Source organism: Rhinoderma darwinii, chromosome 3 (genome assembly GCF_050947455.1).
Source record: "Rhinoderma darwinii isolate aRhiDar2 chromosome 3, aRhiDar2.hap1, whole genome shotgun sequence".
Lineage (NCBI taxonomy): Eukaryota > Metazoa > Chordata > Amphibia > Anura > Rhinodermatidae > Rhinoderma > Rhinoderma darwinii.
The window spans coordinates 312,330,878-312,350,624 of record NC_134689.1 but is presented as its reverse complement, the minus strand read 5'-3'; the positions used below and the strand labels follow the sequence as shown (position 1 = coordinate 312,350,624).

Below are 19,747 nucleotides of genomic sequence, written 5' to 3'. Positions count from 1 at the left end.
AGGGTGGGAGCTTTGCTTACTGTGTGTTACTCCTCCCGCTGCTTCCGGCTCAATGCCGAGAAACAGTGGGAAGCGCAGTAACGGCCCCCCCCGCCCCCCTTAACTCCTCCCCGTCCCTCCTTCAGCTCCTTCAACTTTCCCTCACCTCGTAACATTAACCCTTTCCCTACCAGGACGGTCATGTCGGCTTCCCTTAAGCCTGCAGCTGCGTCCAGCCTCTTCTTGACCTGCCTAGGTAGAGTCGTGTGTTAACCTTAAACCATACTATCCCCCACCCCCATTTAGTAACGACACATGACACCGAGGTTGGATGTGAAATGGCCACAGCAGCCGTTTATTAATTTCACAGTTTTATAAAAACAATTTAAATCCGAAACATTCGGATAACTAGTTAGGAATCCACCAGAGAATTCCTCCTAATAATTCACATGACCCAACATGGGTCAGAATCATAAATAACAATTAAACGTTAACATTAACCCGAGCAGAGGAAGTCCTTGAAGCCCCTTCAGATGTTCCTTTCAAGAACACACCGAATTAGCCATCTGCAAACCACTAATTACCTCCAGCCGTAAACCAGCTCGGAAGCACCGTTCACCTCTGCAGATGGCTCCAACCACTAGAAGTCCACTTCAAGGGGATAACACCCGATGAAGCCCTCAAGTGATATACCGACCACTAGAAGTCCACTTCAAAGGGATAACACCCGATGAAGCCTTCAAGTGACATACCTTCTACCAGAAGACCACTTCAAAGGGATAACACCCGATGAAGTCTTCAACCATGTACCTTTTTTGGGGGACGCATACCCCCGATGCGACCCCCCCACCATTTTGTACTGACTGGCCTCAAGGACTCCCCCCGCCACCGCGAAACAGGCCTTGACCACCTTAAGCCTGTGAGTTCCTCCACACCACCACCGCCCTTTCTATGCCTTCTGCTATAGCCAAGCTCCAAATATCAATGCCAACCTCGGTCAGATGAACCCCGTCACTCCTCCAGAAATTCCCCAATCCTGACTCCAAATCCCTATGCCTCACGCAAATGCCCCCGTTCTTCGCCACAAAACGGGACACCGCCCGGTTAACTTTTATCCGAGCCTTATTGACTCTCTCCACCGATCTAGCTAACCGCCAATGCTTCCTTGGGACTATGTCCGACCACACTACCACCAACTTGGGATAAGATACCCACAAACACAACAAATCATGTTTGATATCCCGCACCAACTCACGAAAAGGGCGGACTCCTAAGTCATTCCCACCCACGTGCAACACTAAAACCTCCGGAACCCTATCAAGCCGCACATATGTCTGGAATTCCGCCAACACCCTGTTCCACGACATACCTCTAAACCCCAGCCAATGCACAACCGCATCCTGTCGCGGAATGCGCAACTGGCGACCATCCGGGCGGACGTCCGCCCTCAAAGCCCCCCAGTGCACGTACGAATGACCCATCAACCACACCAGACAAGGAGGCGAATCTGAAACGGAAAACACAGTTAGGCACCACCATATAACATTTGCAAGCATAAACAACAAAATTACAACATATGGGGGCGGACATAGGACTTAAACCTTTTAGACTCCCAACGACCAATACGCCTCACCCCCTCATCATCCAACCCCCAGCGCCCTGCTTCCGTTGCTGCGCCAATCCGGAAGGAATGAGATGAATATGAGCCTGCCGCAACCCCAACCGCCGTCAAACATTTTTTAAAAACAGCTCCAAACTGAAACCTGGACAAGAACGACCCGTCCACATGACGTAACAAAGGCAAATCTGGAGACCCCCTGTTTTTTGTAAAACCCCGCATGCACTCTACTGGGCACATGACCGACCCCGGGAGAGCGAACAAAACTATCAGTTTTCCCTTCCCTAATTGGTCAGTTTTTGATCTACGCAACCATACCTCCAACCGATCTGCAAAAAGGCTCACCTCCCCAGATCTCAGCCCCCCTGCCTGTTTAGTACTTGGCGACACCAACTCACCTATTCTAAATGCTCCGAAGAACGCCAACGAGAAAGCCAACCGAAACAAATCCATTTCATCTGAAGAACGACATACCGATGCCAATGAACCGCCCAACAAGCCCAGCAAAGCAAACGACACCGGCCTTCTACTATCCGCCTCCACCCTACCTCTGCGCAACCCCTTCAAAGCCTGCGATACCAGAAATTCCTTCGATACATCCCGCAAGCCCCGCAACTTAAGCCCAAACGCCACCGCGGATATAAACCGGTTCACCTTCGCTACTGAAAACCCCCCCTCCCAGGCATCCCCTAACCAATACAAAAGTGCCACCAACCTGTCTCTATCTGTATTGACATCACCCAACTCTCTTACCCACTCCTCCCACTGCCTCCAACAAGCAGCATAAGCCCTCCACGTCGTGCGCGCCAAAGACCTTTGTAACAGCTGCTCTACGGGACCGATACCAGATCCCATAGATGATCCGGACAAGCCAAACCGAGACGTTCCGCTCCCGGGGCCAATTGCCGAAACCGGTCCCACTGCGAGCGAGAAAGAGCATCAGCAACACAATTCCGTACACCCGGGACATGCACCGCCACCACCCACGCGTTCAACGACAAACACACCAACACTAAATGTCGCAACAATTGAACTACCGGAGGAGAGGACGCCGTGATGTTATTAATGGCAAGCACCACCCCCATGTTGTCGCAGTAAAAACGGACCTTCTTATCCCTGAGCCTGTCCCCCCAAATGGTAGCCGCCACCACGATGGGAAACAGCTCGAGCAGGGCCAGATTCCGCGTCAATCCACTGGACACCCAGCTAGCCGGCCATTGACCTGCGCACCACGGACCTCCCCCGTAAGCTCCAAAGCCACCCGCCCCAGCCGCATCCGTGAAAATATTCAGATCACTCGTATCCTGCGCTGGGGCCATCCATAGCGAGCGACCATTGTACTGGCCCAAGAAGTCATCCCAAACCTGAAGATCAGCTCGGTGCTCCTCCTTGAGCCTCACAAAATGATGCGGCGCCCGCACTCCCGCCGTTGCCGCCGCCAACCTTCTACCAAACACCCTCCCCATCGGCATAATCCGGCAGGCGAAATTCAACTTCCCCAGCAGCGACTGAAGCTCCCTCAGCGACATTTTCTTCCTTCTACAAGCCCGTCGCACCTCCAGCCTCAAAGCACCCAACTTATCCGCCGGGAGCCGACACTCCATTGCCACCGAGTCAATTTCGATTCCCAAGAAACAAATCGTCGCTACCGGGCCCTCCGTTTTTTCCGGCGCCAAAGGGATCCCAAAATCCCTCGCCACCTTCTGCAGGGCATGAAGCAAGTTACCGCAAACCGGCGAACCCCCCGGGCCAACGCACAAAAAATCATCTAAGTAATGGATCAACGAATCGACCCCGGATACTCCCCTCGTTACCCACTCCACGAAGCTACTAAACGCCTCGAAGTATGCACAAGAAAGAGAACACCCCATCGGAAGGCACCGATCCACGTAAAAGGCCCCATTCCAAAAACAACCCAACAGCCGTTGGCTTTCTGGATGCACCGGCAACAACCTGAACGCCGCCTCGATGTCGGTTTTTGCTAGCAGCGCCCCCGGACCCGCAGCCCGCACTAACCCCACCGCCTTATCGAATGAGGTATAAACTACGGAACACAACTCGTGATCAATCCCGTCATTTACCGACGAACCTTTGGGATACGATAAATGTTGAATCAAACGAAACTTTCCGGGCTCGCGTTTAGGGACAATACCCAAAGGGGACACAACTAAATCTTTCACCGGCGACTCCACAAATGGCCCCGACATGCGCCCCAACGAAACTTCTTTTAACAACTTTTCCGACACGACTTCCGCATGCAAGTAAGCCGATTTTAAATTTCTCCGCGTAACCGGAACCTCATAAGGAGGCGGAGGAATAACAAAACCAACACTAAACCCTTCATAAAGCAACTTAGCTGCCGCCCTATCCGGATACTCATTTAGATAAGGGGCCATCCTTTCCACCCTCACCGGCGACACCCCCTTGACCAGCCCCCTGCTGGTTCCCGGACCTCTTTTTTCGCAGACATTTTGCCGCCCCGTGTGATGCACCATTACACTCGGAGCACACGTGCTTGAACTTGCACGTGGCCCCAAACTTGCACTGGCCTTCATTGAATTGCCAGCAAAACCCCGCCTTTCCCCCGCCGCTTGGTCCACTCTGACTAGACTGGCCTCCCTGGCCACCGCTCCCGGGAAAGGGCTGCCTAACCGGAGCCGTAACCCGTAACCAGAGAGCAATATCCTTCTGGTCCCACCGAATCGCCAGCCGAACCGCCTTCCGCTGACGGAATTGCTCATCATATCGCAGCCACGCCTGACCCCCATACGCCCTATGAGCCTCCCCAATAGCATCAAAATAACGCCGAACAATTTTCCGGCGCCTTTTCCCCTATCACACTAGCCAATATGGCGAACGCCTGCGACCAATTAACGAACGTCTGCGGTATAAGCCTATACCGCCGCCGTTCCTCCTCGTCCTTTTTACTCTCATCCCGCTTGCTCTTATCCAAATTGAATTTAGCCAGCGGCAAGAGAGAAAAAATTTCAACATATTCATCTTTCCAGATCCGATCACGCACCTCCTGCTTTAAATGCGCCCCCAACGGACCCTCAAAACAAACATACACCTCCCCCCGAGCACGATCGTCCATGCGCACTCGATCGCCGTCCTTCTGTGCCTCAGTCTGCACCGACACCGCGACCGCCTCTCTAACCGCCACCACAGGACGCGCCTGCAACGATCCCACGTCCCTGGGGCCTTCCCAAACTACCGCAGGGGACACTTCCGTTACTACCGGCGCCGCGGCCCTATCCAGGCGCCCCACCAGCTCCCGTAAGCAACCCACTAACTCTGCCATACCCGCTCCGTCGCGTCCGCCCGCGCCACTACCGGCCCCCGATGCTATGCTAGCAGCCCCCCCGCCGACACCCGACATAAAAATCGCTGGATAAGACAATAATGGAGTTATACACTCACCGGGCTGCACAGGCGCTGTGTTCCCGTCAGCCGGACCATCCTGACCTCGACGATAGACGTCCAGTTCACCTTCCTCCAGTTCTTCTCTCGCCGACGACTGTCCCTCCCAACGACATCTTCGAAAAGGGGATGAGGACGCGCTGACCGATGGGCCGGCAACCTGCCGCCCGACCGCCGGGACCCAGACTTCCGACCGGACCTGTTGCCTCGACGTCGCTGCAGATCTAGTCGTCCGTCTAGACGATCCTGACGAAGCCTGCCCCCTGGCCGGAACATCACCATGCGGGGCGGCCGTACCTTGCTCTCGACATCTTCCATCTGATGGGGGAGGGGTGACAGGGAGCCCAGCCTGCGACTCCCTGCTTACCGCCGGACCCCGTCGCGGCCTGGGATTCCTGCCAGGACGCAGGGCCTGGGAAGGGGCGGTCCTCCCAGCTGCCTGGCCTGCAGCGTCCGGGATCGGGCTCCCTCTGCGACGCCGTGTCCGCGGGACTACCTCCGGACTAAGGCGCTCTGGAGGTCGGGACCGCCGAGAGGGACGGGTCGACACAGCCTGCATCGCCGTCACCCCTGCCACCGCTCTCTGCCTGCCCAGCGCAGGAGCGGTTGTTGCCGACTCCCCCCCCGCCGCCATAGCCATGCTCGTAGGGGGGCCGGGGGAGGGGAGCCTGTCCCTTGCAACAGACCCCGAACGCCGTGCCCGACGTGGCGAAACGGCGTCCGGGATCCGCGTTAATGCAGCCACGGTCTCCTCCAGCCATCCGGGACCGTGGTGCACAGCAGCGGCGCGCAGCCGCTCTAAAATCAGGGCCTCTGCCATCACTAAAAAACCGGGCAACGGGGAGCTTTGCTTACTGTGTGTTACTCCTCCCGCTGCTTCCGGCTCAATGCCGAGAAACAGCGGGAAGCGCAGTAACGGCCCCCCCGCCCCCCTTAACTCCTCCCCGTCCCTCCTTCAGCTCCTTCAACTTTCCCTCACCTCGTAACATTAACCCTTTCCCTACCAGGACGGTCATGTCGGCTTCCCTTAAGCCTGCAGCTGCGTCCAGCCTCTTCTGAGCCAGCTTCATCTGCATCACGTACAGTTACGTGGAGATGCGCGAAAAGGCCATCTCCCATCACGTAACTGTACGTGAAATGGCGCGAAGGGGTTAAGGTGTTTTATCTCTGACTGTCAATATGATTGGGTCTCCTTCATTTCCCTCGCTGAATTTTCCCTTAATAACCGGGTCAGTAACTCATCAGGGGTCTCCCCCTTTTTCTGTAATTTTGGGTTCAATCCACGGTTCTCCTCTGTTTCACCTGGTAGTTCCAACAATCCTGAGGTAGATGTCGTTCATCGGGAACTGTGCACAGTCTGGGCCCAGGTTCAGAAGAACCTAGAGGTGTCCCAGAGCATACAAAAGACCCAGGCAGATAGAAGACGTTCTGCTAACCCCTTGTTTGCGGTCGGGGATCTGGTGTGGCTGTCTTCAAGAAATTTGCGCCTTAAAGTCCCGTCCCAAAAATTTTCTCCCAGGTATATAGGGCCGTACAAGGTCATTGAAGTCCTTAACCCTGTCTCCTTCCGACTGGAGTTACCCCCGTCTTTTCAAATACACGACGTGTTTCATGCATCCCTCCTGAAACGCTGCTCCCCGTCCTTGGCTCCCTCGAGGAAACCTCCAGTCTCTGTTCTCACCCCTGAAGGGGTAGAATTCGAGGTGGCCAAGATTGTGGACAGCAGGATGGTCCAAGGCTCTCTCCAGTACCTGGTCCATTGGAGAGGATACGGGCCTGAGGAGAGGACTTGGGTACCCGCCCGGGATGATCACGCTGCAGTATTGCTCAGGAGGTTCCATCTTCGGTTCCCCTATAAGCCAGGTCCACCTAGAAAGGGTCCAGTGGCCCCTCATAAAAGGGGGGGTACTGTAAAGGATCTGTCTGACACAGCTTCTGTGTCGACGCCCGTGGTTACTCACTCTGCACCTGCTCCTAAGTCTGGCCGAGTGACCCCTTCTTCCACCAATCAGTCAGGGAGGCTGAGGAGTGGGACAGCCTATCACAGCCTGGCCAGACGGAGCTAGCTCCCGCCCTCTGTCTATTTATACCTTCACTTCCTGCTCCTCCTTTGCCTGTGATTCTTTCAGTCTGTTTCCTGCTCTGCTGCTGCTGCTTACTACTTGTCTTCTGCTTCATATTGACCCTGGCTTGACTGACTATTCTCCTGCTCTGCGTTTTGTACCTCGTCCACTCCTGGTTTGACTCGGCTCGTTCACTATTCTTGTTGCTCACGGGTTTGCCGTCGGCAACAACCCCATTTCCCTTAGCTTCTGTGTACCCTTGTCTATTTGTCTGTCGTGCACTTAGTGAGAGTAGGGACCGTCGCCCAGTTGTGCGCCGTCGCTTAGGACGGGCCGTTGCAAGTAGGCAGGGACTGAGTGGTGGGTAGATTAGGGCTCACCTGTGTCTCCCTACTCCGCCATTACAGTCTCCTAAGTGTCTTCCAGCTTCCCAGTGTTTTCCCCGTACCTGTATCCTGTATCCTGTTTCCTGTGCTATCTGTACCATCCTGGACTACTGCCGTGCTGAGCTGTTGTCGTGTTGTGCTTTATCTCGAAACATGTTTTGCTGCTCCACGCCTGACGTATACCTGTCGCCTTGTCCCAGCCTAGCCTGCCTTGCTGCTGTCTACATTGCCTCAGGTACCCTTTTCTGGTCTATAAACTTTGTACCATACCTGTTTGGAAAGCTGCCATCCCGCTACGCGGTACGGCCCAGTGGGTCCACACCCCACCTCGTGACACAAAATAGGTTACATTTCTTTCATGTTTACTCATGTCCTTTCAAGGGGACAAGAAGCGTTTTGTAATGAATAAAAGGAGTATTAGAAATACCAATCTGAGTAGAAGGTATTTTCCATTTTGTAGCATATTTTAAAAGCATTATATTTAATGTCCCTTAGATACGTGAATAGATTCTATTATGTTGAAGCACAATTTAAAATGATCTTTATTTAATATAATATAGTCTACAATAAGAAATATGTTACTACTTCACTTCAATGACATACATGGCTGCCCACAATCTGTCCCCTTCATCCATCTCTGATCTAATCTCCTGATACCTTTGCACGTAATCTCTGGTGCTCACAATAACTTCTTCTTTGTTCTCTTGTTTGCTCTTCACATCAACGTCTCCAAGATTTCTCCCGTGCATCTGTGAAACTCACATTAAACTCTCTCCCACCACCAAAACCTTCAAAAGTAACCTGAAAACCCACTTTTTTTATTAAAACTTTCAACCTATAATACCCTGCCATCATACACTACTATATGAGCAGCTTCTACTCTCACCTACTGCCCCCCACCCTTACCATGTACTTTGCGTGAGCAGAGTCCTCCCATCTTCTGTACTAGTCCTTTATTAATTGGGCTCACGTTTTTTTAGTATTGTTATTTTTACTGTCTCATGTCATATATTTAACCCTTTTTGTATTGTATATATACAGCACCCTGGAATGAACGCCTCTTTAAAATAAACAATAATGCAAATTTCCTGAGCGGCAATCTCATGACAGTTGCCTCTAGTCACAGCTGCTTACACTATCGGTCACTTAGAGATTAGCAAATCTTTTTCAACAGTCTTGGATTACATGCCAAATAATGGCATAAACACTAAAGAGAAAATATGGATTTAAACAACTGTACTAAGCTTAAAAGCATTACATGTCTAGGAAATAACTTTCCAGAGTAGGAAATATGAGATAATGAATTAAAAATAATTTCTCTGTGGAGAAATTCATTTTAAAATTAAGTTTTCTACTCAATGTCTCGATATCTTCTACTCTCTGTGCACAAGCGCAATGAAGAATGCGACTAACATTTTACAAGTAATCTTAATATAATGTATGAAAGGTTGGAGGTCTGCATCTGTGTAACCTAGGCATTACCCAAACCGAAAGAGTGTGCTTTGAGAAAAAACGGGTAGTAGTAGTATACGTATATATTTATTTCTTGTTGCTGACATTTTTTTTATCTCAAAAACACACAGACACACATTAACCCATCAGTATGTTTTTGGAATGAGGGAGGAAACCGGAGTACTACGAGGAAACCCACACAAACACTTATTAAATGAGTTCACTGTCACGTCATGAAAAATCTTATTTAAATATGGTCACCTGTGTGCAGATCTTCCCACCGCATTTACAAGTTTCTTTGAAAGTACTGGGCAAACAACAGAGTGCATGAAATGCTCTAATATCATAATATACTCAGTGCTATAATTTGGTCCCAGAGTGATGATCTTAGGGACCATGGGGGACACTGTTAGTTAACATCACATCCATATGGATGGAATACCTACAAATCCCTATTGATGTATCCCACGACTAGAGATAAGAAGTTATAAAAAGAGTACCCCTCCCACAGCAGCACTGGTCCCCTAGAGTTTGTTAGTAAATTAGAACACATTTTATGCTCTATTAACTCTGTTATATGTACTCACAGAGAACCTCTTCATATATCTAACATTAACTTCTATGCATGTGGAAATTCAGTCCTGACACCAACGAAATGTTAGGCTTCCGGACCATAGCTGTTACAAAACTTTCACTGAAATCAGCACCTAGATAGAAGTGATGCTTTCTATTTCTCATGCACACTACTGTAAAATGACTCAGTACAACCCCTGAGTTGTATGGACCTGTTACAGAACCCATAGAAATCTAGGGGGCTCAACTGTTATGCTGTATGCCTCAGATTACATATGAAGACACAAAGTTTTTCGGATAAATCATAAAAAAATGCTTCATTGTATGACCTAAGTCTAGAGATATTTTCTCAAAAAAACATTGCCTCTGGGGGAGGATATTTCCATTTGTGTGGAGTATGGAGGTACTATACACACAGTCAGAGCTCCTGAGCCCCACAGGGCACCCACCTACCATGTGCCATTTCTAACACTGGTATCTTCAGATGTTGCAGAGGCAGGCCTTTGGGTCCCCTCAGGCACCAGGGATCTGGTGATACTGCTACCCCTGTATCCACTATAGCTATAGCCCAGGCACAGAGTGCTAACAAGTACTACTAGTGCCACAGTGACTCCGTGTGCTTCTATACAGATACTGTGCATATGCCTGTGCTGTGTGCTTGAGGCCTTATAATACTTTGTCCATTATTTGGGACATTGCATACCTAAATATTCAGTATGTAGCGACACAGCTTATACAACTTAATACAGTTATCAGATTATTTTATGGGCCAATAAAAAATAAACAAAATAAATGTTCACTTGATCCAATAAATTAAACATGGTGGACTTATACATAAAAGGTTCCTCTAGCTACTTATAGCTTAATTTCAGGCACATTCTAAAAATAAAAGCCTGGCATTCCTAAAGCCTAAGCACCGATTCAGAACTGTGAACAATGTAGAAAAATTACACAAAAATCCCAGATCTTCTAACTATTCGTATTTCTTGCAGGTGGATATCAGAAAGAGTAAGCCATGGAAGAAGTGTTTACTGGAGCATATGGAAAATCATTCAGCACGTGGTGACTGTATTCTGAAGTAATGAATGACAACTGTATGCAACTGGTTAGCTTTTTGACAGATTTTTTTGATAGATTTGATAGATACAGTTGTATCCCTTTCTGGCAGCAATTCTGGCATTCAATTCATTAACAAAACATTGATAATCGGTCATTCCGGCACAGATGAATGCTGCAATGCATGGGCTTGTGAAAGGACACAACAAAGTGAGTCCACAATACAATTAGGTCTAAAATATTATTATCATTAGAAATGCTGCATCTAGAAATGCAATCTATAGAACCTTCTAAAATAGTTTTTAAGGCTGAGTTTACACATGCAGATTTTGATGCAATTTTTTTTTCTAGCCAAAGCCAGGAGTGGATCCCAAGGAATAAAAAAGTATAAAGGAAAGACTAGTACTTCTCTTGTTTGTGTCCATATGTTTGTTTTTTTTTACTCAAAGAACTGGGTGAGTATGTTACTGTATGGCATACTTCACAGGCATATGTTTAACGTATATGTCATGGGCTTTTTAATAGCTTTTTATGACGTATACGCTAATCGGAAATCAAATGCCATTATAGTCTATGGATGATGAGTAGTGGCTAGTCACCCATTGACCCCAGTTCATGATGTATCCGTTTAATGGATACTATTATAGTGTATGGTGACAGATGCCACTGTTAAAGTTTCCATCAAAACCTACATTTAACGTGTAAGTGGGAACATTTCCTGGCGTAAAACGTAAGCAATTTAACTTGATGTGAACAAGGCCTTAGAAACAATAGCCATTTCAAGCACTAGAAGGGCCTGTACTGGGTTATATTTAGCATATATTGAGTTGTATATAGATGTGTCTACAATGTTTACTGTCGCTTCCAGCTTTCCTAGAAGTAAATAAATACCTAAAAGGTCTCAGCACTAAAATGTAACAAAGGTTGTTTGGAAAGGTGAAAAAGCAAAATACACACAAAAATTGCTTTTTGAAAGCTGCACTTTTCAGAGCTATAAATATCAAGCAATGCAGTAAACTTATACAACCCTTTAACCCCTTCAAGAGTTACATAAAGAGCATTGAAAGGAACAAGAGCTTTGAAAATACAGTGACGACATCCAGAGATATAAAAATAGCCCTCTGTCTACGGTCCAGAGGAGTTTTTCCAGATGACCCACCCATGGTAGTGGTCATCTTCTCATGTCTCCAATTGCTACAGAAAGCATAAACCATTCAAATAAAGTCTGAATAGCAACAAGGGACAGGATGAATCGTTGATACCTTGTGATCTGTGTGGATGGGTCAAAAATCTGCTCAAAGTAAGGATGGGCTACATGGAGTCTTTTTGTAGCGCGACTTTCCAATTTTAACCCTCGAGCTACAACAACAGTTCAGAGAATTACTTTGAGTTAATTGCAACACAGTGCACTCCTTTGGACTATAACCATCATTCGAGAGAAAGTTGTGCTACAAAAAGTATTTATGTAACCCCAGCCTAATACCTATGTGAATCAGTATGAGACATAAAGTGTGGAGATTTCACAGTCCACAACAAAGCAACATTTTCTTTATATAACATTCCTTGATGTAAGGGTCACAATGTAATATGTGAGCAGATAACACTTTTCATCCCATAGTATTTTACCCGGGTCTCTTGAGAATTTTTAACATTTGCAAAGCAATTTTAACCAACAGTCTAGGTTATTTGCTATAATGATCTGCAACATTGCATTACATCATGAATATGGCCCCGATGTCTTAGCCACAAGATTATATTACTGAAAGGCATCAGGATGGCATTGAGTAAACCCTTAACACACCCAGGAGATACCAGGAAAAGCTTAGCTCATCCTCACTGCTATCCAATATTAATTCAGACACGTGTAATGCCAGTCATGGGGGCAACTCACCCCACCCCACACTGAACAGTCCTGCACTTTAAGACTGTAGGCATCAAAATCTTATCCAAACACACTAGTCCATCAGTGATCATTGACATCAATTAATACATCAGCAGAATAAGGAATCATTCTCATTTAAAGTTCTAACATTACTATCTGCAACCCCAGTTATCAAAAAGGTATTAGGGCAAGTGGATTGGAAGAAGTATCCTACTTACAAAGCTCATAGATACAACACCATCATAAATAAAGTGGTGTGCTTCTTCCTCCACCATGCTGCATGTGTCTCTACCTGAACAACCCTCATCATACATGTGTGTGGACTCTTAGCACAGGAGTCTGGTTGTGTATTCAGAAGGCTTGTGTTGTCATATAAGCGCAGCTTTGCATCCTAACTATTGTTTTCCAGCATCTACTGTTTTGCATTAGAAGCTCTGCCTGGTCTCCAAGGCATGGTCCTGCATTAAGCACAGTGCTTTCCACATTACATTTGTATTAAAAGCAATTCATCTCACTCACTCCCAAGTCATGCTTTACATGATCTATGTTTATATTACAACTGAAAACATAAGTGAATAGAAATCTGATGGAGCTGTCAGTGTACAGACATCTATGTAAAATGGCTTGAAAAGTAGTGAATGATAGAATACATGAATACAGCTCATGGTATAGCTTTCCTATACATCGGTTCAGCACATGACACATGATGGGGTTAACTACTAGTCTGTATTAGAAGAAATGCATGGAATGACATAAGAGTTAAGCAAGAGCCAAGCTGAAGTATGAAGACAAAGAAAACTAGATCATCAGGAACTCCCTGCTGCTGTAGGTGAGGGGGTAGACATGTATTTACCCGATTTCCTCCTCCAGCTCAGATATATCCGCCAAGATGAGGAAGACCACCAACAAGGTGACAGTGGCCAGTGCCCAGCTCCTGAAGTCCGGATGCATAGCTCTTGCAGGTCCAGGCTACCAATGCAAATGATGCCAAACAGCTCTCAGTGCCAGCAGCTCCACAACTGCTCCTGGTCAATCCCAGCTCAATGCAAGCACAACAAGACAGGCAGGGTCTCTGCTTATTCCTCCTCCTGTGATGAGTAGATGTGGGGATGGTGGCAGATCATTGTCACCTATCATCAGACTACATGCTGCTGTTCTCAGACACTGAGAAGGAGCTGAGATCCATGCAAAGTACTGACATCCAATGGTTGACACAGAGATCCTCCCTCTGTCCCCCCTTCTATTTTCCTTAAAGTTAGTGTGACAAAGAAGAGGTCCTCACCTGGGGATGGTCCCCAGCAAGAGACTAGGGAGAGGTGTCTGGTGAGAGCAGTATATGAAAGCCATAGTTACCTTACACTAGGGAGGGCATGGATTAATGTTATATGTATAAAGCTTCACAGAAAGCATTGGTAGGCAATGGGTTACACAGCATCTCAGCACAGATAAATGGTTCAGTAGCACACAAGTAGCACGTTGCCTCTGCTACATGCTATATCTAAAGGCTAGGGACAGACTATGTATAAATGTGTCAGTGACAAAACAGTTAAAAATAATTGCAGTTTGCAGCCACTTAAGAACTATCTTGCACTATCACATCTTGTAGAGGTCAATGGGTATTGCTCACAACTGTGACATTTATGTGGTTGCTGAATAATATTTGCATTGGTTTCCATTGGAGGAAAATAGCACAACTCTAATCAAACAGAAGTTCTATCAAACAAACAGTCGCTACAAACATTTATTGATCGATTGATTAATCATCATGAAGGTCCTTTCTTCTCGATGTTTTGCAGCAGATAATGTGTGTACCTTAAAGCGAAATCAAGGTAGAGAGATATAAGGTTCCCTTACTGGTACTCCCCCAGGCATCCCACTACTGGAGTATTAAAATGAATCAATGAATAAATAAGTAAATCAATAAATTAGTCATAAGTTTGGATACACCTTAGCAACATTCATTAAAACTCAATTTTCTACAACTCCGGACATTTAATTCTAGTGCACACTCCCTCTCATAGGTCAGTTAGGATTACTACTATATATCATAAATGGGAACTGTCAGAATAATACTACAGACAATGATTTATTTCAGCTTTTATTTATTTTTATATACTTTTATCAGACTTCCAGGGACTCAGAACTTTACATACACGTGGTTAGTATTTAATAGCATTGCCTTTAAATTGTCTAACTTGAGTGAAACATTTCAAGTCGCCTTCCACAAGCTTCTCACAAATATTTGCTGTATTTTTGGCCCATTCCTAATAATAGAAGTGGTGTAACTGAGCCAGGTTTGTAAGTCTCCTTACTCGCACACGCTTTTTCAGTTTTGCCCATAAATTATCTATGGGATTGACGTCAGGGCTTTGTAATGGCCACTCCATTGGCATTTTGTCACAACTTTGCAAGTATGCTTGGGTTCATTGTCCTTTTGGAAGACCCATCTGCGCCCAAACTTTAACTTACTGGCTTATGTCTTGAGATGTTACTTCAATATCTCCAAATAATTTTTTTTCCTCATAATGCCATCTATTTTGTGAAGTGCACAAGTTCCTCCTGCAGCAAAGCACCTCCACAACATGATGCTGCTACTCCCATGCTTCATGGGTTCTTTAACTTGCATGCCTTTTTCTTCCATACATAATGATGGTCATTATGGCCAAACAGTTCCATCTTTGTTTCATCAGACCAGAGGACATTTCCCCAAAACGTAAGATCTTTGTCCTCATGTACATCTGCAAACTGTAACCTGCCTTTTTTATGTTGGTTTCGGCGCAATAGCTTTTTCCTTGCTGAGCGGACTTTCAGGTCATGTCGATATAGGACAGGTTTTACTCGTGATATACAGTAGATAATTTGCTCCTTTTTCCTATAGCATTTGCACATGGTAGTATGTAGTGATGAGTGAATTTCCTGAAATAAATTTGCTGGAAATTGTAGGTTCCCCGATAGCCCTGTCAGACTCTCTGATGTCTTCTAGGACTGTATCCAAGATACAAAACATCAGAGAGTCAAACAAGGCAACAAGGCAGATGCAGCTGAGCCGGGACATAAAAGAAACCCTGACAGGACCGGCCACACACCACCGCCACGCTCCCGACGCGCTTTTCGCCATAGCTACGTCAGGGAATGGCCTTCACGTCAGGAGCGGTGGTGTGTGACCGGTCCTTTCTGGGTTTCTTTTATGTCCCAGCTCAGCTGCATCTGAAGGTAATATATACACAAGGCTTCTCTAAACTTACCATGTTCTGAGTGTTATACTTAAGATATTCAGCTTCATGGCTTAGTATATCAAATAACTTATATCGTTACTTTGACTCATGTTATATCCTGTTGTACTGTGCTGGCTCCTTGTCTTGTTTGATTATATGTCTCAAGTACTTGACTAAATACTGTATTTCATTGTGTACTGAATGTACATCTATTAGGCTGTGCACCCCTTTTCACAGCCTAATAATTGTAAGTCCGCCCACTCCACCTATGTGAGACATCTTGGTACACACTGTAACGTCTATGGCCGCGGACCATCGTCCTGACTTACCCTCTGACGGCCGCAGCTATGTGCGAGCAAGTTCCCGGCGTCATCTCCCTCCTGGGAGACGCCAGCACTCACTTCCCGGTCCGGACACTGTCTCCCACAGGGCGCGCACGCCCGCGAGTTCACGGCCTTAAAGGGCCAGTACGCGCACATTTGCAGAATAGCTGCAATTTGCCCAGAATGCTTCTGAACTATAAAAGGAGTTCTGCCCTCTCGATCCTTGCCTGAGGGTTGTTGTGTTACCTTAAGTTTGTCCTTGCAAATAGTCTCCTAGTGTTTTCCAGTTCCCAGTGTTACCTGTTCCTGCTGCCTGTACCCTGTATCCCGTGCTACTGTGCCTCTGTGCCTTCAAGAGTTGGAGTCGTGTTGTGGCCTCCACTGCATCTATTGTGTCGCACCCCGCCGGGTGTCTTCTGTCAGAGCCTCATCTTAGCCTGAATCCACCGCTACATTGCCTCAGGTACCCTTTCTGTACTATAGACATTTTATTATAACTGTTTAGCAAGCTGCTATCCCGCTCATGGTACGGCCCAGTGGGTCCACACCCAGGGCCATGACACACACAATCCAGTCAGCGCGTCTTCCTCATCTGCTGCTGGATTTGTGCCAAGAGATCCTGTATTAGGGTAAGTTCACACATAGCGTCAACAAAAAGAAAATCTCAAGCATAATACAGTAGCAGCAAAGTGGATGAGATTTGAACATGCTGCGTAAATGCTGAGCGGTAAAAACGCTCAGAAATTAACCTGCGGTGCATTTTTTAAATCTGCAGCATGTCAATTGTATTTGCGTAATCGCTGCTTATTTGTTGCAGATTTTCCCCATGGAATTCAATGGGGAGGTAAAACCCGCAACAAATAGCAGGTGTTGTTTTTTTTTGCAGAAATCTCAGAAAAAGAAAAAAATCTTATCTTTACCCAGAATTCTGTGTTTCTTGATCTAGGCAGGCCTCCTGGGATGACGTTTCATCCCTTGTGACTGCTGCAGCCAATCACTTGGGATGAAACGTTATCCCGGGAGGCTGGGCTGCAGGATGGCGGAGGGATGCGTTGAAATGGCTACGTTAGTGTAAAAAAAAAATTCAGCGCAGCGTTTCCGCAGTGGACAATTTGGTGCGGTTTTTCAGACAGAATTTCCTGCGGTGACAAGAGCGCATACGCTGTGTGCTTTTATGCAGTGCATCCGCCCTGTGTGGTCATACCCATATAGTGAAGAGAATGCACTGTGCAGCTGGGGAGGAAGAGGAGAGTGGCCCATTGGGACAGTCCGGCCCTGGCTATCGATATCTGATATTGTAGATCATTCTAATTCAAGTAAATGTGGATGAGCTGCATAACTAAGTGCAGCCCATGGAGAAAAGTAATAAAGTTTATGGAGAAACAAGACCCTTTAATCCCTGTAATTGGACAATCACTTTAAAATTTAATACTGAATGTTGTTGGTTTTAGGTGGCTTAAAGGTTAATGGTAAATATTCCTATGGTGGTCTAGGGGTTTATGATAATATCCATGGTGGATTAGACTAGTTTTTTATACCTGGTGGTTTATGGGGGTGAAGGTTGTCTACTCATCTCGCCTGGCTCCAGTGACTAATCCCGGCGAACTGCCAACTGCTGCATCTAGTTGATATGCAACATCTCCTCCTCTGCTACTTCCACTCCAGCAATGCCGAGGCTTCCGGCTCATATCCGCTGGTCACGTCCGGTCACTAGTTGACGTCACACCTGATTGCCTACTTAAAGGGGTGACAAAGGATATTTATCACCTATGCATAGCCGAGCTGTTTCCGTCAGCCCCATAGACATTGAATGGAGCAGTAGGGCGCATGCATGACCATCGCTCCATTCAGTCTTCCTCATTGTGGTCCAGCAGTACGGAGGAACAAGGGGATTGTTACACTCCTCAACATTGAAATTGCAACACCAAGAAGGAAAAGTTTTGGAATTGTGGAAATCACAGGATCGATAGACATGTTAAGGATATGCAAATGATTCAAAAAAAGGAAACAAAATATTCCAAACATCTTGATTTATTCAGCATCGAGTATAAGCGCCTCACAAAGAAATACATGCACTTACACACCTTGGCATCCTATCAATGTGGTCAGGGCCCACTATGCTTGCTTTCAGCGACTAGCTGACAGCTCTAATACACTGCACTATGCATGTAGTGCAGTGTATTAGTATTGCGATCAGGGGCCCCTGCACCCAAGTCCTCTAGTGGGACAAAGTAAAAAAGTTAAAAAAAAGTTGTCCAAAAATAAAAAAGTTTGAAATTAAAATGTAAAAATCTCCCCTTTTTCCTGTAGCAGTCCTTTATTTATATATTTATGTATTTTTTTTAATAATAAACTATACATAATTGGTATCGCTGCATCCGTAACGGCCTAAACTACAAAGGTATTTAGCTGTTTATGCCGCGAATAAACACCATAAAAGAAAATAATAAACCATACCAGAATCACAATTTTTTGGTCACTTCACCTCCCAAAAAATGGAATAAAAAGAGATCAAAAAGTTGCATATGCCCTAAAATGGTACTAATCAAAACTATAGTTCGTTATGCAAAAAACAATGCCTCACACGGCTTTCTTGATGGAAAAATAAAAAAGTTTTGGCTCTTAGAACATGGCAATACAAAAAGTAAATGATTTTATATAAAAAAGTATTTTATTGTGCAAACGCCATAAGACATAAAAAAAACTATAAACATCTGGTATCACCATAATCATATCGCCACGCACAGTAAATTGAATATGTCATTTATAGCGCACGGTGAACGCTGTAAAAAAAAGGAGTAAAAAACAATAGTAGAATTGCTGTTTTTTAGTCACCATGGCTCTTAAAAAAATAGAATAAAAACTGATTAAAAAGTCGCATGCACCCCATGAAAACAGCAATGAATTCCTGAAGGGGTATAGTTTCCAAAGTGAGGTCACTTTTAAGAGGTTTCCCCTGTACTGGTACCTCAGAAGCTCTGCAAATGCGATGGCGCCCAGAAACCAATCCAGCAAAATCTACATGCCAAATAGCACTAATGCCTTCCTGAGCCCTGCCGTTTGTCCAACCTGCAGTTTATGACCACAAATGGGGTATTTCCGTAATTGGGAGAAATTGCTTTACAAATGTTGGGGTGCTTTTTCTCCTTTACCTTTAGTCGGAAAAATTTGACTTTCAATTGCACAGCCTAATTCCAGAAAATGCAGCAAAAAAACAAACCTGTGGAGTCTTAGGCTGGGTTCACACGACCATGTTACGTCCGTAATGTACGGAACGTATTTCGGCCGGAAGACCCGGACCGAACACACTGCAGGGGGCCGGGCTCCTAGCATCATAGTGATGTACGACGCTAGGAGTCCCTGCCTCTGCGTGGAACTACTGTCCCGTACTGTAATCATGATTACAGTACGGGACAGTTGTCCTGCAGCGAGGCAGGGACTCCTAGCATCGTACATCACTATGATGCTAGGAGCCCGGCTCCCTGCACTGTGTTCGGTCCTGGTCTTCCGGCCGAAATACGTTCCGTACTTTGCGGACGTAACATGGTCGTGTGAACCCAGCCTAAATGCTCACTATACCCCTCGATAAATTCCTTGAGGGGTGTAGTTTGCCAAATAGGGTCATTTTTGGTGGGTTTCCACTGTTTTGGCACCACAAGACCTCTTCAAAGCGGACATGGTGCTCCTCTGCTTCTGAGGCCTGTGCCTCAGTCGATTACCACACTAGGGCCACATGTGGGATATTTCTAAAAACTGCAGTCTGGGAAATACAATTTGAGT

At 46.4% G+C, this 19,747-nt stretch overlaps 1 protein-coding gene across 1 annotated transcript in view; it reads right to left on the bottom strand.

Moving 5' to 3' along the window:
* Positions 1-13,717, bottom strand: part of ST8SIA2 (ST8 alpha-N-acetyl-neuraminide alpha-2,8-sialyltransferase 2) — a 254,661-nt gene extending 240,944 nt beyond the window's left edge. Inside the window, exon 1 of the mRNA XM_075858218.1 lies at positions 13,283-13,717. Coding sequence (XP_075714333.1) covers positions 13,283-13,380 — 98 coding nt within the window. The 5' untranslated portion in view covers positions 13,381-13,717. The remainder of the gene's footprint in view (positions 1-13,282) is intronic.
* Between the last annotated feature and the right edge of the window lie 6,030 nt (positions 13,718-19,747).